Raw genomic sequence first — 22912 nt, forward strand, 5'->3', positions numbered from 1 at the left:
ATATTTAATGAAATGTGTTAAGTGCTTTATGTAACAATTACTGCCACAACTTCAGCTCCTTATTGAATAACATTTAAACTATTGCAGTAGCTACTTGCCTAAAAATTAAAGTTATACATTTAAATCTACAGTGCACTGTAATGCAAATCTTCAAGATGCTAAAAACTATGTTCGGTATTCATTTGGGCAGTGCATATCTTGAGTTTTATAAACTGTAAGCAGAGCAAACAGTTTTATAATTACTAAAACTATACTTATCAAATAACCGCCCTTAAAAAACTCTCAAAGCAAAACATTTTACAAATACTCTTAAACTTTAAACTCCTTCATAAATAGTGGTATTTTGGAATGTGTTTCATGATAGCAGTCTGTGACTGAGTTGGGGGACTTGTGTAAATTAGATAGACTATGGAGTAGTCAGCATAATTTTTATAAAATTCCATATATGTTTACCCTTGGTTTATTTCATTATAGGCAAGTATAAACTCCATTGATGCATAATTGGCAGAGCCTTCAGGAACAGGGACAGCCAATATTGCACAGGAGCCAAAGGTACATGAAACTAAGGAGATCAAATTACCCCGATAAAACTAGGCATCAAAATTTTATTGGGATTGAGATATCAGTCTTGAACTTTGAATTAGCAGGATTCAAGTCTGTTTCCTCAGGCAGATTCTGACTGGCTTCAAAAGGTTAACTAAACGGTTTTCTACTAAAACTAAATGGTTTGGATTATAGCGTAATATGATCTACCTATACAATATCATAGTATAAACTGCCCAGAGATGCCAAAAGATATTCACATTGGTGAGTATACTGAAAATTCTCAGATTTTACTCATTAAATTTTAAACCAAGATATGCTTCAAACATCAAATAAAACTCTAAAGAAAGAGATTTTTTAAGTGGTTTTCTTAATATTGTATAAAAGTCAAATATCGTAAGATCTGAGATTTAAAGTCAGTTTAGAATCACTTTGGATTAATTGATCCCCATTATTTTATATTTTGTCACTCAATTACAGTGCAGCTTCCAAGATTCAAAGGATAAAATCAAATGGCTGAATTACTAAAGGCAATTTGTAATGGCTGAATCCCTTTATTTTATTGTCACTTGAATCATGAAGCCGTTTGTAAAGCTTAAAATTTTAGTAGCCTGCTCTTGCTCTTATTGAAATTTTGAATAAAATCAAATGAGAGCAAGACCAGGTCTTAAGTGAATGCATTTTCTTGTAAATGGGCACATTAACATGCTGTTGGTCAAAGCTTGTTTTAATGATCTAAGCTGTTAAAAAGAGATGCACTGCTCTGAAAGGACGGTATGAAGGCTGAATATACATATATTAACCAAGTATTTGGGTTGGTGATGAAGCATTTTTTTATGTTATATCCTGTACAATAATTATAATACTATTTTCAGAAAAATATAATCCCATTGAAATAGTCTTATTTTTTATTTTATTTGTGTGTGTGATTTCCACAGTATTGCTCAGGCTTCTGCTCTAGTCAAGCATGTTGTTTTGCTGATTCAGGCCTTGAGAATGCTGCATCATAAGCAACTGCTTTCAAATGTATCCTTGTAAAGGAAAATGTGAAATCACTGAGGATGCAAATAAGTACTTGTAGGGCATGGCGTGTTCTGGAGGCTGATAATCACATTTAGGAAGTGAAAAGAAGATTGTATTAACCCATCATGTATCTTGCGTTTCCTGTTAGTTTTATTGCTAGAAAAAAAAGATCATTAAAGTAATCTTATTTAAAATGCAATGGTTCTTTCCTAATTTAGGATCTTGAAGCAAAGAAGAGGAGTTTTATTAATGAGGGTTTTTTTATAATGTAATCATTCGAGATTATTTGAAAAATAATGAAGAGAATGCTTTATGTGAAAAATTAAGAGAATTATAGTAGGTTTTGTTTGTACTAATTATAAATTGCACTCCTGTCACTTGGGTATTAGCAGCTATGCTGACAGGACTATCTGCAACAGAGTTTATATGGGAAGATGCAGTTAAAAATTTGACTGCATTTTAATTGGCACTCATACAGGTTAATAATTGACGTTTACTATGAACCTTTATCTTGCTACTATTAAGTCAGTAATTGATTTAATGATGATGGATTGCGCCACGAATTAGTTTTAATTTTTCTAACCTGAATGTGACAGATTATTATTTTCACAATATTTGTTTATTATTTAATGAAGAAACTGCCTATAATTTAAGTGACATGCTTCAGATTTATTTCTTTGTATTACAATGATATATAATAAGGCTTAATTCACAAATCTTATTTCCTTTTTAAAAGAGAGCCTTATGTGTGGAATAATGTGGTGTGCTAATAATGATGAATATAGGCTACATTAATGTACATTTTGGTCTGTAAATGTAATACAGAAAGCAAAGTTTAAAATATTCTCACTATATGTGGTACAAAATATTTTAGTTCAGACTTACTGACCTACATGACCAGTAATAAAATTATTCCATTTAGAAGCAATATGGCTATAACTATTTTACAAATATAAATTTTGGAAATCACAGAGGAAGTGCCGTATGAAAAAGAAAAGATTATATTTTAACATTTTTATTAAGCAAGAATTAACCATTGGAAACATCCAAATCTGTGTTTTTATCCGGATCTTTTCACTTTTGTCAGAATGATTTCCCATGTATGACAGATCATGATATTTAAAATGGGAAAGAATGGTTTTCCAATTCATACCTGTGTACCTGTCAGAAAACTTTTCTATTATGCAACAAGTCCTTTATTTTCGGTCACAATGCAGTAACAGCCATGCAACCTGAGGTCTGAGTGACCCTATACTGACTACGATTGTGTACATGTGTGAAGGACAGCTTCTTGAAACTTACCCCTGCAATTATCCATCACCCAATGTGAATTTTTTTTTAAACATCATTCATCTCATGTAAAAGTTGAATATGAGGAAAAAATTCCTTACCAAACTATATAAAGATATACATGCCATTTATTTCATTTCTGGCACAAAAAAGTCCTTATCTCCCAATGCATTTTCCTAAAGAGACTGGGTTTCAACTGAAGAGTGAAATAAGTAGTTCTAATTTGCAGCAGTGTCTCTGAAGAAGACAATACATGGAAATGCCTCTTTAAAAAGTTATTTTCTATTATTTGTTGCAAAATCATTAAATCATCTGAGCAGTATTTTTTTTATATTCTGAAAATGTCCCTGTCTTGAAAACTATATGTGAAAAGTAATTGGTATTAAGCATCCTCTCAAAAAAATTTGTAGAGAAAGGTCTTCATATAGGTCAAAGCGCATGACCAGATCTGCTTAGCTGTAACCACAAATCTGGTCTGTGCCCAAATACCCTTTTTTACATCAGTGCCTGTACAATTTTAAGTATTTAATTTAGAGATGCATTCTAAATCCCCCTTGAAATTGCTATGTATTACTGCTACATGGTATAAACAAGAAGTATTTCACTGCCATGCTTTTTTAAAGTTGCTTTCTGATTACAACTCTTATTTCAAAGTAGAAGATTTTGGATGAAAGCAATTAAAGACGCAAACAGTATTGACACCTGGAAACATATTACAAAATCTATGTCCAATTATTGCATTAGTTGTGTGCATCTTTAGCAGGTTTGTCCTTTCAAAATATGCTTTCTTAAAAGGACAAAATTATGGGCAGTCTTGCATGACTGATAAACAGCTTGATCTGATCCAAATTTCAGTGTACTTGGTAAAAAGTTACTTAATTTCAGTTGCTTTATATCACTCTCTGATTCTTGCACTTTTCAGATCTAGAAGTGCTTTTACTGTAGTAAGGATTAGAGTGTTTCACTGTACATAGAAGTAGTAGAATGATAGAAAAATTCAGGATGGAAGGGACCTCATGAGGTCTCTCAATATGCACATGAGACTGGAATGTAAAGAGGATATTTTGGATCTGGTAATTTGTGCTTTCTGCAAAAATTAAACTGTGCAGAAATTTGCTATTAAATGTCATTCAATTTGCAACTTTTTAATCCAGATATGGTGTATGTTTGTGAAAACACCATCTGTAGTGGACATGAAGACATATGTGGAACTTTCTATTAGTACTTTTCACTGGGAAAACTAAGACACATTTTCAGTGTAATCCAGTATAGTAAAGAAAATGAAATAATTTGAGAGTGCAGTACATACAAGCTCTCCAGTTTTATTACTACTGAGAATACTTCAGAAGTATTATGGATCAGGTTAGTAGACAAATCATAATTAATTGTTCCCTGTGAGAAGATAAACTATACAATGTACATGTCATTATGTTTTAACTTATGATAATGCGTATTTATCAGTATAAATCTGTCATCCTTCAAAAGTCAGAGACTGGCATGATTTGATTCAGTATCAGTTTTTACAGAATATGTATCTAATGTGAAAAATTGTTCTGTGGAACTTTACTTGCAGAAACTAAATGCATCCAGTTCATCAGAAGGCAGCACAGTTGATATTGCTCCTCCTGGAGAGGGCGAGCAAGCAGAAATTGAAAGTGAAGAAGCTCTTGAACCAGAAGCCTGTTTTACAGAAGGTTGTTGAATAACTCTTGACTTAAGAGATGTACTGGTAAAATGGCATTATTTCTAGACATATTTAAATTCTTGAGACTTTCAAATCTGGTAGATCTTCATGACCTCAACAACAGAAAGAAAATACTCGTAGCCTAGAAAGCTGGAAATCAGATGTGAAAACAAGGTTTCCCTAAGCTTTGAGTAACTTTATCTGCCTGATCACTGCATATACCTTGTAGCTAAGAAACTTCATGGACTTTTCAATTCTTAAAATGCTTTTCAGTTATTTGAAAGGGCCCTTGAAATTGGGAACAAATTAATTTTTGTGAGATTCCATCAATAAATGGAACAAATTACATGAGAACAGTCAAAGATATCAATGTTTTTGGATTGGCTTTACTGATAATTATGTCTACTATTGTCTGGCTTCTCTCCAAAATACCTATCTAAATTCAGATATAGAGCATCCTATAAAAGAGGATTCCAGTACTTAGGTTAAAAAATTAGTATAAAATTTGTCTACTACAGTATTGTATTAAAATTTGTATACTACAGTAAATATTGACTTTGAAATAATTTGCTTTTGGATCCTAATATCTCTTAATCTAATGCAGGTTGTGTGAAGAAATTTCCATGTTGTCAAGTAAGTATAGAGGATGGCAAAGGAAAAATTTGGTGGAATCTTAGAAAAACCTGCTACAGCATAGTTGAGCACAACTGGTTTGAGACTTTCATTGTCTTCATGATTCTCCTCAGCAGTGGAGCACTAGTAAGTAGAAAAAAATTGCAGATGCTGAAATATTTCGATATTTCCTTACAAGCAACAACAAAACTCAAAATTTCTTCAGAAAGACTTGTTTTGCTTGGAGCTGTATAAAACTACCTACATCCCATCTTTTTAGGGTGGAATGAAACTTGAAGTTTGATAAATTTCACATGCACTTTTTTAGTGATAACTTTGGCCTACCACTGTAAAGCTGGTGTATATCTATTTAAGCCATCATAGCTGCTTAAGATTTAAATTGCCTGCCAATTTTGAGCATGTTTGTCAAAAGATTTAAGTACAAAGAGGCGCTGTTAACTGAATATATAGCTAAATCTATTATTTTAAATCCTTAATTCCGTCTAGGATCAACCACTTCTTGGATTCTGCTTACAAAAGACCATACAAAAAGTGGAATAATTACTTCATTCTGTTCCTTTTTTGGAGGCAGGAGACAGGAAAAAGTGTAACAGCTAATTAAATCTAACAACCACTTTCCAACAAGATCACATCACCCACCTTGCCAGCTTTATTCAAGTTTAACATTTGCTACAGTATCAACGTGCATAGTATACATTCTGACAAATACATTGCTCTTTAATTTGACTTTTAGACCTAAATTTGATTGATGTAGTCTCTCTAACTAATTTCTAGAATGGAATATACATATCAGGAACAGATTTTGTATAAGAAAGGGGTGGGGGTGGGGTTGTGTGTATATGTGAAAGTTTCTTAATACCCCAGTGGACAAAAATTCATGTTTTCAGTTTATTTCTTCATTCATTAGGAAAATAGGATACATATATATTCAACCCCAGACAGGGCAAAATACATAAAGTTGCTCCAATTTGTTGTATGGTTAAAGATGGGAAATATGTAACATAAAAGGATGCAGAAGAACAAGGGGAAAGATTAACTCTGACAAACTTATTTTTTATTATTTATTCCTTATTTTTATAATATATATTCTGTGAAATATTAGTAATACCTGAATATATATATATTTTTGTAGGCTTTTGAAGATATATATATTGAACAGCGCAAAACTATCAAAACCATGCTGGAATATGCTGACAAAGTTTTTACATATATTTTCATTTTGGAAATGCTTTTAAAATGGGTAGCATATGGTTTTCAAATATATTTTACTAATGCCTGGTGCTGGCTGGACTTCCTGATTGTTGATGTAAGTACACAGTCTTTAATATGGTAAAATTCATTATAGTAAAGTCCATTATGTTGTAAAACTAATTACTACTAAGTAATCTTCTTATAAACATGCAAAAATAATTCACATTGTATAGTTGTACGAAATTAGTAATAGCCTGCAGTCATCTGGATGTGTTATTTAAAGTGCCAGAAGGAAAAGGATGGCTGGCCATCCATTTGTTCATTCTTCACTGTTAATATTCATACCTGGGATGTATCAAACTCAAGATTTTATGAGGAAAAAAAAGAAGTTTGAAACATGCTACTTTTAATAGATTCTGATCATACTACCATATTGCTTAGCAAGTAAGACACTACATTGTACAAGTTTGTTCTATAAACACTGCAGCTTTGCAAGTGAAACAATACACCGGTCCCGATTTCATTTGAGTTCTCAGAACTTCATCCCCCAGTACTTTCCTGATACAATTTTTAATAAAGCAGAAAGACAGTGGCTATTTAGGCTAAAACTTAATTAGTTTTAACGGGCTGACAATCTGCAATAGACAAATCAGCTATGACTTGGCAGGGTTTATGACAGAAGAGAATACAAGGTTTCTTGGCTGTCTTCCCAGCTGTGATATACTTCTGTTCAAAGGCCTTGCTTATGTTGTCAGAAGGGATCAAAGCTGGTTTTACTCGCAGAATATTTTGGTCTCTTACCTTCATGCATTATTGACCCAGCTCATTGGCTATACATGTTCTCAGTGGGGAACCGAGAGTTGGCATCTCAGGGCAAATGTGCATTTATAGTAATTTCTGCCCATACTACTGTATTTCTTGAGAAGTTTGCATAAATTCTGGTCACATGAATACTTATTCCTTATGAATTTATAATAGAAATGTATCAGATTTGTGACTTCCAAAAGAAAACAGAACCAAGGTTGATTGACCCGTAACTCAGAATGGAAGACCTTCTCTTTTTTTTTAACATATCCAAGTTAGTTTTGTTATACTGTTTAGCTCTGTCCTTAAAATTTGCACTACAGTGGAGCACTGAGAATGGTTTTCTTAAGAGGATGTTAATGCAGAAGACAGACAAGTTTTAAATATTGTTTTCATAACATAAACCTAAACAGATTATTCTAAGACATACTCTGTGGTTTCTTAATAATAGTTTAGCCTCAGAGATGCTGTTATCTGAGCAGGCTCTCAGAATTATAAAGAATATCATCATAAGTAAAGCAGCTTATTTTGCCAACTTTTTACCCATAATTGTTAATTTTATAAACAAAAGCATGACTAAATGAGATTGGAACCTTCTATTTTTGAAGAATTTTATTCAATGTTCCAGAAAGTGGCAAAAAATGTCTTACTGTGCCTAACACTGTTTCAGCAATTCCTTTAGCACCACCAGACAGCAGCTGAAAGAAATAATGATCTCATGTTACCCTCCTATAGAAAAGCTGAGAATCTACACTGCTTTAACAAGCACATTAAACAGGTATGATTCAGTGGCATTCGCCCAGTGAGAACACCAGTGAGCCCTTCATAGGAAGAGACTAAAGTTAATCAAATTGTTTAATTCCATCCTCTAAAATTATTCAAGAGTAAATACTGATAGTCCTTTAGGGCTTTGACCTTCAAATATCTTACATACCTGAGTCTCACTGTGAGAAATAGCCACAGTTGCTCTCAGTGATTGTGAACAAATTAGATTTTAATAATTACACAAAGAGATGGCAATTTCCAGCTGTCAGTTTACAGCCATGACAGATGACTCTTGATATATCTGGCTATCTCAGTTTATGCCATATCTCCGTCCCACTCTTCTGCGACATGCAACAATAGCTGTAGCAAGGAGCAGATAGCTGGGTGGAGTGCCCTTTTTACCTAAAATCACAATCTGGTAAATTAGTTCAAACACGTTTATCAGTGGTTTAAGCAAAGAGACTGAATTTTGGATGCAGGCAGCTGAGAAGCAGGGATATATTCACTCTTGGAGGGGAGACTAATTCTGACTAATCCGGTAAAGGCTTGAGACAGCAATATTTTAACTCAGTACAACTAGATGCTGTAGGGCATGTCATCCTGTACCTTGGTTTTTGCTCTTATCCCTTTTTCCAGAAGCCATCTGTCATGAGTTTATTATGTCTACGTTTTGATGTACAACTGTAGTGACTTTAAGTTGTCTTTGCCACATACAAAGCTAGGAGGTAGAACATCAGGGAAGGAGATAGAGAATCTGGGAATACATGAGTTTGTCAGTTATTAAATCTGTTTGTGTAGTTTTCTCCTACAATATGTAACCTTAGATAATCTTAAATGGATAGCATTTTATGCTGCATATTTTTAAACTTTATAAATTAATCCTATAAATTAGTATAGACACTTTATTTCTAAATTATTCTGTTAATAAATTATACTTAAATGAAACGGAAATAAGTAACATTTAAAACAAATGATGTGTTTGCCAAATACTGTGGGGCTGTAATGAATCTGTAAGTGGAATTAAATCTTTGACCTTCCTGAAATTGCTTACGCCTGATAAAATTCCAATGGGTACAGTTTTGAACAATTAAATGTAGCAAAACAACCCTTCAGTTGGGCTTGTTGTATAGTACATTAAAAATTTGTCTTATTGATGGCTTATACAATATTTCTTTATATAGCTAAAAATGTTTCATGCTTTTTTGATAAAACAGTTAAAGTAATTTAATTAAACCATGCTCTCAACCATTTTATTAGCTTTTCAGAATAATTGACTCAGCAGCAACATTCTGGAAAAGATCAGGTTCACATTATACTAATATACTAAATGATGTATGCACAGAGTAAGAGGCAACTGCTGCCCTGACAACTTCATAATAAAAATAAGATGAAATAAGATGATAAGCATATTGATGTGTTGGGAGATTAGAGACAGAAAGAGACGTCGTCTTCTTAGACAGTCCCATATGTCTTTATGTGTATCCTAACATGGTACACTATGATAGCACTGGACAATCCAGAAATTAATGAAATTAATTAATTGATTAAAAGGGATATTCAGATAATATATGTATGAAATTTAAGGCTCTTGTTCGGTGATTAGGGAACAGAATCATAGCTTGCAATTTGGCATCTAAACAAAATTAATTTTGAATACTTGCCAGTAAAATACCATAAATTCAGAGTTATTCACCAAGTGCATATAGAAAAATTTATATTACTTTAGAATAGGACCATAACATTAAAAAGGCTACATAAGGCATAAGAAAGGCTATACTGGGTCCAGTGTCCTGTCTCCAAGAGTGTCAAAAATGCCTACCTAGAAAACCAATAATATAGTATCTATCTTTCAAAAAATAAGAAAAAACATTAACATCTCAACAGAAAGAAAAATCTTCGGGGTTTTTTTTGACTTTTTTTTTTTTTTTTCAAAATCCTGCAGTTTATTTTTATTTCCAGTTAAGTGTAGTACCTGAACACTTAAACCATATGAAAGATAGGATAAACAGTGTTGGAAGTGAGGAGGTCCATATGCCACTGAGGACCTGGCATTAAATCACATAAATTAGCCACCTCACCAAGTAGCAGAGAATCCATATGGATTAAAATTTTAGGCCTAAATAGAAATAAAGTCAATGTGGAACTGTATGACCAACAATCTGGTTCCAGTGACAACCCTGACTGAAGATCTTGAGCAGGGCTAATTGTGACTGCTGTTTTAAAGTATTTTTTGCAACAGATATCTACATTAGAAGATCCGAACACAAAAAAGTGGACGTACAACCCTCCAATTTTAGGAGATTAATGTAAAAATTCTTTCCACCATTTTGAGTTCATTTTAATTTCTTAAAATAGTTGCATCTGCATGCACTCCTACCTCAAAAGAAAGAAATTAGTCTATTTAGCAGCGTACAGAGACATTTATTTTCTCACCTACTAACAACAAAACAGGTGGAACAGATGACAGAAGACCAAGCTAAGAAGACTGAGAAAATCTGAGAAGTACAGAACAGCTGTACATACTTATGCTGTATATACAATGGAATTAATAGCAAAGAATGCCAAGTAAATCTTTGCCTCTCACTTGAACTGTCCTTCAGAGGAAAACTTGTTGTTTACAATAGAAAGTATTTCTCTGTGAAACAGCTTCAGGTTTATGATGTAGGAGTACTAGTGCCATGGCAAGAAAGCTGCAAATAGGTTGAAATAGAAAACACAAGCTAGGCTGGAGAATCAGAACTTATAAACTGCCAATATACACAGTGCCACTGAAGGTATAGGAGCTACAGCTGTGTAACTAGCTTGTATGCAGTCTTGTTTGCAAAAGATAGCTAGTTTAGGGAGAAAAGTATAAAATAAAGGATCCATTAATGTGAGTTCAGTTTTAAAACAGATGTCTTGGTCTCCCAGTGAGAGACACATTTTTTTAACATATATTTCCTGGTTTATTTTTAATCTGTAAAATGTGCTGTCTTTACATTAAAGTATATTGTTATGTCTGGGTGTCTTGTTGATATGAAAGAATCAATGAATATTTAATTAAAAATACAGAGATTTCCATGTCTTGTTATCTCTGAAATATACTGAAGATGGCTAAGGATAAAAAAGAACTCTCCCACTGTTGAATCACAGGACAAATAAATTGTATTAAGAACAACTATTAGTAAAAACTGATGACAATAATTAATGAATTAATGTAATGTCAGAAACAACAATATTATCTCTTGTATGTGTACAGACTTCAGTTACAGACTACAGAAAATCAGTAAGATTTTCTTCTTAATATGCTTATAAATCACAGCAAGTTCCTTTAAAAACTTCTTACAGCAAGAAAATAAGCCTTTCTTTTGATAAAAAGAATTACTTTCTGACATGTAATCCAGCTGAAAGGTACAGTGATATGTATTCACTAAAATACTATTTTCTGTTAGATTAATATACATAGCAACATGGTAATGACTGATTTCTGTCTGCTCTCGGATTGTCCTCTTGAGACATGATCTTGTTAACGCTTGTGTTTGTGCTTCATCTCATTGTTATTTATGGATACTATTAACAGAGGAAGACACACACCTTCTCATATAAGGGGGAGAATCTTACTACCATTATCAGTGAATGCCTATTTCTGTACAGCAAATTATTTGAAGAACTCTCTAGATTGAGGTACAGAAATGAACATTTGCAGGATTTTTTCAAAGACTGAAATATGCCTGTGTTCATTTATGTGTCTTCTATGCTTTTGGTGGTAGAACTGAATAAAATATGAGTAAGGTATTATATGTCCCCACTTCTGTCTCCAGAACTGCTCAAAGTAAGTAAACTAAATTCTTGCATAGGAACACTATTTAAAACTCAGTTCCATTTGAGAAGCAAATGAATTGTTTCTTCCTGCAGTAGACTGGCTTATAATAAAATCCTGGTGAATCAGGAGTTCACTACTGTTGTAGATAATAGATCACTTTCTGTTATAATGCGAGCATCTGTTAATAACTATCCCATAATATTCTCTTATACTGAGAAGAGAAAAAAAAAATATTGCTCCAGTTGTCAGGCAAGTGAGTAAGCACCACCTCTGTCAATATATATTTCATAGGTACCCTGGCTATTGTTGCTATGAACTGAGTGTTTGACTTAGAAGTAATATTTATAGCAAAAGATAATTAACTGCAACATTATTTAGTGTATTAGTAGTGATTATAGATATTAATAAGAATGTCAGTAGTTAACAAACTATCTTCATGTATTCAGAATTTTAAACTGGTTAGAAGGTTGAACCTTAATGAAATTACTGAAAGTATGGCTAATTTGTCTTTAAATATTCCTGAAAATTTTATCCTTCACCAACAGTGTGTTTCCATCTGACCCTATCTAGCTATGATAGATATTTAAGAGCACATGTTCCTTTTTAAAACATGCCTTCATATGATCTCTTGCCTTTCCAGAAAGTATGGAAATTGTGGAATTGGGCCTCCAATGTCACTATAAGCAAGAACAGTGTTTCTCCATATGTCAATGTTGATCCTTCCATCGATTGAATCTCTATTCTTTTTTAACAAATGGCATAGAGCAATTTTTATAATTTTTTTTTTTTTTATAGGTCTCATTGGTTAGTTTAATAGCCAATGCTTTGGGCTATTCTGAACTTGGTGCCATTAAATCGCTTCGGACATTAAGAGCTTTAAGACCTTTAAGAGCCTTGTCACGATTTGAAGGAATGAGGGTGAGATAAAATGAGTGAGTCTGAATGAATGTATGCATACAGAAATGAATGTAGAAGTGTGACACTCATGCCTTCTGCAAAGAAAAAAAGCCTTCCAATATGTCCTTATATAGAAGACGTACAGCTTACATTTGGAGATTAGACTTTATCAAATTTGCCTGCTCACTGCTGCATAGGTGTGTTATCCCAGGCCCCTGTCTGTTAAATTTCCATTGACTTGTGGACCTATATAGAAAAGTAGAAGGACATGAGAAATTTTAGAACAGGGGGTGGGGTGGTGTAGTGTGTGTGTGTCCAGTTTAGCTTATAAATTTCTGTAGTTAACTTCTATTCTCTGTTAGTTTGTCAGTCATTCAGGATGGAACAGGATTAGCCAGAAAACAAAACAAAATAAAACATACAAGGTGAAGAAGCTGACAACAGGGACACGTACCAGAAACTAAAGCCTCCCTGAGGCTCCCTGTCCGGGAGAAAAAAATCCCACAGTAAATGCTGTAGTATTAAGAAAAAGTTCTCTGAACAGATACCTGAAATAAGGACAGGGTTGGAAGTACAGGAGAGAGATGGGAAATAATTTTCTCAGCTATTGTTCTTTACTTCATACGAATGCATCTGCTGCCATCTTACCTCTCCTATACAGCTAAATCCATCCTGTTGAGGAAATTATTATTTTCATATTCTGCCAATCTGAAAAAAAAACAACCAACCAAAACCAACAAACCAAACCATTAGAATCTGTCTGCTGAAAATACAGACTGTTATTTCCTGGAAAAACTGATGCATAAAAAATTAATAAGGTAATGTTATTGAGAAATCTCCTTTTAATCTTTCACCTCAAAATATCTAGATGCTGAAATACATGTTTATATTTTGGTCAGAGGTCTTCATTTTTCAAACAGCGTGGCTCCTGTCTGGGTTAAGGCTGCTGATGAACTAGAGACGGCCACACTAGTCAGTGTAGGAGAGTGTGTCCTGTGGCAAATCACCATCACCACTATGTTTTACATGATTTGCATTGCAAATGACACATAAGTCCCTATTGAATAATAACCTCTATTGATCTTAGACTACTTTCAGTCAAATTAGTGAATTGAAAAATACTACTGTTTTCAAAACCATACACAAAAAACTACTGCAGTCTCTACTGATTTGGTAGAAAATTATTGTCTGAATATCTGAAGCTTTCTGTTAGTTCAATCACAGTAAGTAAAAGAAAATTTCTGTCAAGGTGTTTCTTCTGATCTTTTACTGCCACTTGCACATATAGAGTAGCTCAACTGTATTAAATGCAGCCAATTAAAAAAAAAAACAAACCCCAAAACCCACAACAACAAATAAGTGCAAGAGCAACTATAGAGAACCAGGCAATTTAAAACCATGATTATTAGCAGATGCTGTAAAAAAAATCTAAGTAAGATATGTTTAATTTTGTTACATTGTATGTAGATGCTAAAATACACTGGTGCCAATACATACATTAAGTTTCTGAGAATAAAGTTATTGGTAATGATAGTTTTACATGCAGACATTTTTATTCAGTCTTCTGCATCATCATTCTTTGATCTTTTTCTGGTTTATTTTCTATTTATATATTTTGATTTATTATTGTTGGAATATAACACTTATTTCTCTCTTTTTCTCTAGAGCACACAATTTCTAAGAATCCATCTTGCTACTAACAGGTTTTCTTTTGCTTTTTGAGTTTTTTTCAGACTTTTGCATTGTCTTGGTTTCCATATTATTTTATTTCTTGCTTTTTGCAATCTCATTAGTGTTTTTATTGAACCCTAAATAACATTTTCCCCATAAATTTTTAATGTAATATTTTAACTGTCCATTCCATATTAAGACTGTTTTAACATTTTAAAAGTATTTTTATTTTTCTGTTCATGAACTAAGTGGCTATTTTGTCTAATTTGTACACTAGGTGGTTGTAAATGCCCTTGTAGGAGCAATTCCATCTATCATGAATGTATTGCTGGTTTGTCTTATATTCTGGCTCATCTTCAGCATCATGGGAGTAAATCTGTTTGCTGGCAAATTCTATCACTGTGTCAACACCACAACTGGTGAGATGTTTGATGTCAGTGATGTCAACAATTATACTCAGTGTGAGGAACTGATAAAAAACAATCAAAGTGCCCGATGGAAAAATGTGAAAGTAAACTTTGATAATGTAGGAGCTGGATATCTTGCTCTGCTTCAAGTAGTAAGTAAATATATTTTTTTCATTTTGATCTTTTTAAAGAAGTCTAGGGAAAAGACTGTTAAGTAGTGGAATAATTTCTTCATAGCAATGATGTACAGCTTACAAAACCCTATTGCACTGTTACCTAGAATTTCTGTTATTAATGATGCTAGAGTAACCTTCCATTCCAAGGCTAGGGAATACAGTCTCATTATGATGATAATAATGTGAAAAAGGTACAAGAATCTTTTTAGTGGTGCACAACATAAAGTTCAGGAATGCATTTCATGAGTCTTGCCATGGTGGATAAGGCCCATAGGTCCCTCTAATTATGAAAAAGGTCTCTCCCCTCCTTTATGAGCTCAGTTACCTTGTAAGAGAGGAGGGCAGACAGCAGTTTAAAAGAGGGCAGACATCCTGAGTGTCTGGTCTGAAGTGAGCAACTACCACCAATGCCTCCCACATAATGTGTTCCTAGATATCACTACACATCCACAGCAACATTCTTTTACAGTCAAAATCCATTAATCTAGGCAGTTCTGTCACTGTGAAATAACTTTTCTTTTGTCAACAGCCTGGTCAAGGTAGAGAGGATGTTTCTTTATGGCTATACTCATCTAAGGAAACAGTTTTTAATTTTGATGGTGAAAATAAAAATATATCAACTTGGTGTCTCCAGTGCAGATATTTAATAGGGGCTTGATTTTACAGACATGAAAGTGGGTTTAGAGAAAGGAGTCATAAATAGTGCAAGATCTGAGATTGGGGCAGGGCACCCAGTGTTTCATGTAACATGGAGCCAATTCTTTCTCTATTATCATAATACTTGTGCAAGAGATCTGAAATCTGAGAGAAGTAGGAGGTGCCCATGCAAAGAATATGGATAGTTAGTGATAGATCCTAACTGAGTATTAGGTCTGATTAATCATATAACACTTTTTTGTGATGTTTGCAGATAAACAGCACTTGCTACTAAAATAAATATATTTTATTTGGAAGTTCATGAAACTAAAAAGACATTAGACTTTGGGTAAAATAGGAAAACGTAAAATACTTTTATCGCAATAAATACTCACGATTTATAACTGTCATATTCCATTAATGCTTGTTAAAGTCATTATAATGTACTAAATAAATATGTTACTTATAGTATTATCCTTGTGAAGTATTAGATGTTATTGCATTGCATGGCATAGTCATTCTGTTAATTACTGCTACTTTTACAAAGTCTGTAAATTGTATTTCCCGTTCAAGTCCTTTTCCTATGCACTGTGGTATAGAAACATCTTTGTTCTAGGTACTGAGGATACCTTTTATTTATGCCAGAGGAATAAAGACTAGCTCTTTACAGGCTCCTAGGCTTAAAATGGAGCTTCTGATAGCTGATATATGACCCAAAACACAAACAAGAAAGCAAGCAATTATGTTTAGATGACTGAGCTCTGTAGAATCACTTGTCTATAACTTGACATGCAGCTTCACTGTATGAAAAGATGTCAGAAACATCATGGGATTGTTACTGCTCTGATATCACCAAGTTGTCTAAGAATGCTCTGCTTGTCCCTTCTATCCCGGAGCAGGTCTGTATCCCTAGCTGACCTTGATTCCCAAATTAATTACCTGGCTTAAAATGTTTTGCCTGTAGAGGCAATGTGACTCTTATGTACCAAGTAGTAGTACTGAATGTTGATTATAATTCTCTGACTTCAGATCTCATTGCTGCCCTTGTACTAGAGATTAAAGTGAACCATCTTATTACCAATACTTGCCTCTGAAGATGTATAAGGAAAACTTCTAGTCTCTTGAAGCTGTGTCTGAATGTCATCTGTGTCACCCATCCAAACAGCGTTGGTCTTTAATTACTACATCACTACTGTGGACCTTTCATTCTTCTCTTTCTTTATTTCTTTTTGTTCTGATTTGTCATTATTTTCCTTTTCAAATATTGGCTTCCGCCCTTTACTTTTCCTGCAGAGATTAAGGGATTCTTGAGCATGTATCATGTCACCTCTTCAGCTGATTGTCTCCATTAACATTCTTCCTCCACTCTTCTGTATTTATTGCTCTTACAAAACTCTGCTCCTCTTCTAATATTGCTATGCAAAGTACACCAAATGGCTGTCAGTTATCAACTGAGCCAGAAAGATCTTTGAAGTCTGGCTCCAAGCAGACCTTCTTAGTAAATGTGTATTGCACTGCAAGATTCAGGAGGACATGAACACTCCCAGAGTGGAAGTTTTCTGCTGTGAAAACTGGCAGCTGTACCAAAGTACCAGAACTACTTTTGGCAAGCACAGATGCAAATACATTCCTGGTATGGTTCCGCTCCTGAATCTCCTCAGGAGAGATGCTATTTATCTGTTCAGCTCACAGGCTTTTTAGCTCTTTTTTTTTCCTCATTGTGAACAAGCTTGGAAACCCTGGCTAACGAGCAGGCACTCACACCTTCAACTAGCATGTCACACCAAGCCTTTGGTGTTCCTCAGAAAGTGGACATTCCGTGTCCATGAAAATCACCTCCTTAGAGCAATGACACCGTATCTTTTTTACTCTTTATTCTACCTAGACAAAGTCTCTACAGAAACTCAGCCCAAAGTTTTATAGAAGTCAATCACAGCTCTTTCACAGTTCACTTTTTGGTCTTCTGTAAATTTTATCCCTAAAGAGCCAAGGTATATTTTGATTGTGAAGAGAGTCTATTCCTTTTAGTTATGTGGGATTAAAACATTTCTAAAAATACCATGGCAGTTTAGCTATAGCAAAGACATTCTGATGCATGTTGGTATCTGTCCAGAAGCTGTATTGCTGACTCCATCGATTCATGCTGTAAACTTGATAAAATGGCTGTCACCATGACGGATTCTACCCAAACATCTCCAGCATTAATGTCTAACTGAGTCTACCATTCTCCATCTGCAAAGTAAGCATCTGCAGCTCCAAACACACTGTGCCCTTGCTGAGACCTTCAGAGTCCAATTTTTAATATTTTTGGAATACCTAAAAAATAATTTCTAAACCCCCTACTATTACTATGATTTTTTTTTATATGCCTGTGTTATTAAATGTGGCTTGTAAATTTAGATATGATTTTATTAACAGTTAAGATCCAAATGCTGTGACCTCATTATTTTCCACATCATGAATTTTTATAGGCAAGATAAACAACTGTATTTTATTTCTAGGCTACTTTCAAAGGATGGATGGATATTATGTATGCTGCTGTTGATTCACGAGATGTAAGTGTAAGACTTTCAAAGAACATCTGTTAGTTATATTCTGATATACTTAAAGAGTATAGAATTTAAAAAGCTACACACATTAAGAATCATAATCAGCACCAATACATATTTTTTCCAGATATAATTAGTCTAGAAAGAAACTTTTAGGTAACTTAATGAATCTTAGAATTTGTAGTGGAAAGAATTAATCCTGCTTCCTACTGTTTAGCCAAAAAAATTAAATTAACTAGACTTTTTTGGGAAAAGCTAATGTTAATGAAAAAAACCAAGAGGTTTTGTAACCACTTCCTTGGTAATCATAAGTATGAATTAATTTATATAATGTAATTATTACATATTGAATGTATTTATCTTGTTTTATAATTTGTAACTGCATTTCATTGTTTCTTTAGGTTGACCACTTACATTATCTCGCTATTTAATTGCTATTAAATTTTAAGGTTGAAAATAATATGTTAAATTTTCTAGGGATTACGATTTTTTCTTGGCTACGAAGCTAAAACTATGTTTACCTTGTACAAATGAGTGCAATGCAGATGTCTGAAATAGTTCTATACAACATAGGTTACAGTCACATTAGTGATATCTGTCAGCACACAGTGATACTCATCTCCCAGAGTAATATATTCTGTTTCATGAACTTCAGCATTTCTACGCTGACACAATGTGCATTAGAGGTGCAGGCGTTGAGATGTGGAATCTAGAAGAATTGAGACAATAACAAAATCCTCCTTAGAAATTTATCTTAATTTAATTGATTTCATAAAACATATACTCACTAGAAATTTATTGAAAGCATCTGTTCTTAGCTGGATGTAAGAACACTTGTGTAAGACCAAAAATGTTCCAGGGAGGTTTAGGCAATAGTAAAATTGATTGATTCTGTTGCATGAAAATATACTGAACACAATAGAAAATATTTAGATTTGTGCTGTTAAAATTTTAAGTACTAGTGACTGCTCTCACCTGTGTGCATATTTATTTAAAATTCTGTATGAGTAATCATTCTAGCAGCTTCCAGTTCTCCAAATATTGATTTGAATGGACACGTTGGGTCTTTTTAATAACTTAATAATTTTCTAGCTAAGATAGCATATACCTATTCATAAATAATATACATTGTTTTTTACATCTAGTGTTCTCATGGGTAAAAAAATTTATAATATTTTGTAGGTAGAAGATCAACCTAAGTATGAGGACAACCTCTATATGTATCTTTATTTTGTCATCTTTATCATATTTGGATCATTCTTTACCTTGAACCTTTTCATTGGTGTCATTATAGACAACTTCAACCAACAGAAAAAGAAGATAAGTATTTCAAATGTTTCCACAGTGCTATAAATTATTACCTATAATGAATTAATAACTTATATATGTAAAACTAATAAAAATAAAAAGTTATTTCAAGTCCTTGATCAAAAAGGTCACTTTTTTTTTTAACATAATCTGTGTTAAATCTGTGAATGTGATCTTAACCTTTGCATTTCTGGATTTTGACAAGTAAAGAGGGACAAATCATGAGTCAGTTCATAATAATTTGCAGTTTGTGCAAGATGCACAAATTTGTGCAATTTATTTAAAATGAAGATGCAGAAAAGGAATGTGCATTATTCTTTTGGTTAGATGTAATATTATCTGCCATGGAAGAGGCTTTTTCCTTATTTAAAGAATTAAGATAAAGTCATTCTAATTAATCTTATAACCTATTGACACTTAATGAAGATACAATATGACATTGTGTTCGTACAATATATATATATATATATATATATATAATGGTTCTGCAAACTGATTAAACAGTGGGTTGAGTAAGTCCGATAGACCTCACATGCATAGGCTTAAAGAGACAAGTAAAAGAGCTCTATTTTTCTAACACTTTTCTGAGAAATTAGAACTTTTTATACACAAATACAATCTATAATTTATTAGCAATAATAAAGAACAGGTATAAAAGGAAGGATTTTTTAGGCATACATTTGACATAAAAGTATGTTTAAAGTAATTATATTGATAATACACGTGTGTTTATTTAAAATAACTTTAAAAATCTAAAAATATAAATAAACGCATTTAAAATATTTTAAAGCCTCACGATTCTTAGCCTTCAACTGCCAAAAGAACCAAAAACTCAGGATGATTCTAAGTCTTTGTATGCTGTGAAAAAGCAGTGTCATATGATTCGGTTTTATCTGATCACCAAATAAAAAGCAGCAGTACCAAACAATCTATGGTAAAAGTCAGTTGTGAACTACAGAAAGTTTCCCTTGTGAAAATACTATATAGCTTCTTAAAAGAGCCATAAGCAGGTCTGGGGCTCCTTCCTCAGTTTCTATCAAAATGCTGTGCTTTGGGCTTTGATATCCACTTTAGCAGACAGTGACTTTGACATTGTTTTTCCATTTGACTTAGTTCAGGCTCATCAATAAGCACAACTTACTTTATACTGAAATTCAGTCAGTCAGTTGCAAACAAAGGCTAATTTGAGTTAGTCGAGATTCCAGTAGTGTTTTAATTAATAATTTGCTATTACATGATTCTGATTATTTTTTTAAGTTTATATCAAAGGTGATTCTTTCTGCTGTCATTAAAACTCTCAGATTAGACCCAAATACCCCTCTTTTAGACCTGGATAGCTGTAATTCTAAAAGTCTATTTAGAATTTAGACATGTAAGGCACTAGTCAGGCTCCTATGCACAAAACATACCTTAATTGTCAAGTTACTTAACAGTATCAGTATAATAAGAACCATTTTAGCCATGTCAGCAAAAGTGAGCATGAAGGCACAGGAAAAACTCAACCATCAGCCTGACGAAGCACCAGTAAGGGGTTTTTTTGTGTGTGTTAGGAATTCATATGAGCATCCACACTACAAATACCTGAAAAAAAATCTCTTTTGCTATATAAACCAAATATAAATGTAATATTAAACTGAAAGAGGGTAAATTTAGATAAGGTATAAGGACAAAATTCTTTACTGTGAGGGTGGTGAGACACTGGCAGAGGTTGCCCAGAGAAGCTGTGGCTGCCCCCTCCCTGGCAGTGTTCAAGGCCAGGTTGGACGGGGCTTTGAGCAACCTGGGCTAGTGGAAGGTGTCCCTGCCCATGGCAGGGGGTTGGAACTAGATGATCTTGAAGGCCCCTGCCAACTCAAACCAGTCTATGATTCTATGATTATATTACAGAGACACATACTGTAGTTAAATGTTGTATGCATAGACATTATAATAATTACTTTTTATATTATTTTTTTACTTTGGAGGTCAGGATATATTTATGACAGAAGAACAGAAGAAATATTACAATGCAATGAAAAAACTGGGGTCCAAAAAACCACAAAAACCTATACCGAGGCCAGTGGTAAGAGTGATTTGATTTTAATACTTCTAATATTAAATTTGCAAATATGATTTTAAACAACAAGAGGTTGTATGTCTGGAAAGAATTTTTTTTTTCCATTTTTCTTTCTTATAAAGGTAGAATTTGTCCTCTTTTTTTATTCAGCAAACTGTATCATTCATGTCTCATTTAAAAACATGCACTCTACATGCAAGTAAGTAAGCAACATGCAAGTAAGAACTGTAGGATTTAATAAGGTTAATGTGATAAATTTCATAATTCCCTGCCTAAGTTGTAGAAAAGTACAGTTGATTGGATCATTTATTGCATCTTGTTAGCAATGGATAAAGTTATTTTCTATTTTTTCTCCTCTCAGAGAATTATTAGGTAGTGGGGATGTACTGGCCCTTGCTGCCGAAGACAGAAGGGGGCAGTGGTCACCAAATGTGAAAGAGAAAGATGGATGCAGATAATCTTGCAGAATAAAAGAATGCCCTGGGGAGTGAAGCATAAACTAGGATAACTTTGTCTCTAAGAAACTACTCTGTTATTTACTGAACTCCTACAGTGTTTGGAAAAAATAAAATACTTGTTGCACCTTATGCACTGAGTGGTTAAAAATAATCTTTCTAAGGAAAGGCATATGGCCATAAACATTTAGCTAAGTACTAAAGGAAAACTAGGATATTGCAGTCATGGTGTGTTTGACACATGTAACTTCAGCAGTCCAATGATCTCACCAAGCACAATTAGTTTAAGAGAGCAACATCTCTGGGGGTTAGTATTCTAAAACCAGCTAAGAATAAAGACAAGAAAATTGGTTTATATTTGGCTGGTACTCTTGCTGTGTATCGAGTTACACCACCTTTTTTACATCCACAATATCAATTGTCAATGTTATGATTGTTATTGCATTGTTTCCCTTCCTGTCCCTTCAGCCAACAGTGGCACACTTCTTGACCCTCTCTAACAGGATGACACACAAACCAGCATGGGTTTGGTGTATATTAACAGATGTACTGTGAACAGGTCTTGCTCTGCATTCCTACGTCTTGCATGGACTCACTTTCCCAGTTGTCATTTGAAAAGAGAAATATTTTCAGAGTATAAACTGTATTCCATCTTTGTTTTTGCAGAACAAATTCCAAGGCATGGTCTTTGATTTTGTAACCAAGCAAGTATTTGACATCAGCATCATGATACTCATCTGCCTTAACATGGTCACAATGATGGTAGAAACAGATGACCAGAGTAAAGAAATGGAAACGATTTTATCCCGGATTAACCTTGTGTTCATTATCCTTTTCACTGGAGAATGTGTCCTGAAACTGATTTCACTTCGTCATTACTATTTCACTATAGGCTGGAATATTTTTGATTTTGTGGTTGTGATTCTCTCCATAGTAGGTAAGAGCAATTCCTTTTCAGGAAAGAACTAGTGGAAGGAAAAAGGAACATTAGTTTCAAGAATGTTATGATAGTGAATATGAAA

At 33.6% G+C, this 22912-nt stretch overlaps 1 protein-coding gene across 4 annotated transcripts in view; it reads left to right on the forward strand.

Moving 5' to 3' along the window:
- Positions 1–22912, forward strand: part of LOC113482220 (sodium channel protein type 2 subunit alpha-like) — a 76367-nt gene that overhangs the window by 50607 nt on the left and 2848 nt on the right. For all 4 annotated transcript variants that reach the window (XM_026852647.1, XM_026852645.1, XM_026852648.1 and 1 more), the window contains 9 exons: positions 4430–4550; positions 5145–5299; positions 6306–6479; positions 12531–12653; positions 14581–14862; positions 18024–18077; positions 19254–19391; positions 21337–21441; positions 22557–22827. In XM_026852647.1, the coding sequence (XP_026708448.1) occupies positions 4430–4550; positions 5145–5299; positions 6306–6479; positions 12531–12653; positions 14581–14862; positions 18024–18077; positions 19254–19391; positions 21337–21441; positions 22557–22827 (1423 nt within the window). The remainder of the gene's footprint in view (positions 1–4429; positions 4551–5144; positions 5300–6305; positions 6480–12530; positions 12654–14580; positions 14863–18023; positions 18078–19253; positions 19392–21336; positions 21442–22556; positions 22828–22912) is intronic.

This window comes from Athene cunicularia, assembly GCF_003259725.1.
Source record: "Athene cunicularia isolate RWA chromosome 7 unlocalized genomic scaffold, athCun1 chr7_part1, whole genome shotgun sequence".
Lineage (NCBI taxonomy): Eukaryota > Metazoa > Chordata > Aves > Strigiformes > Strigidae > Athene > Athene cunicularia.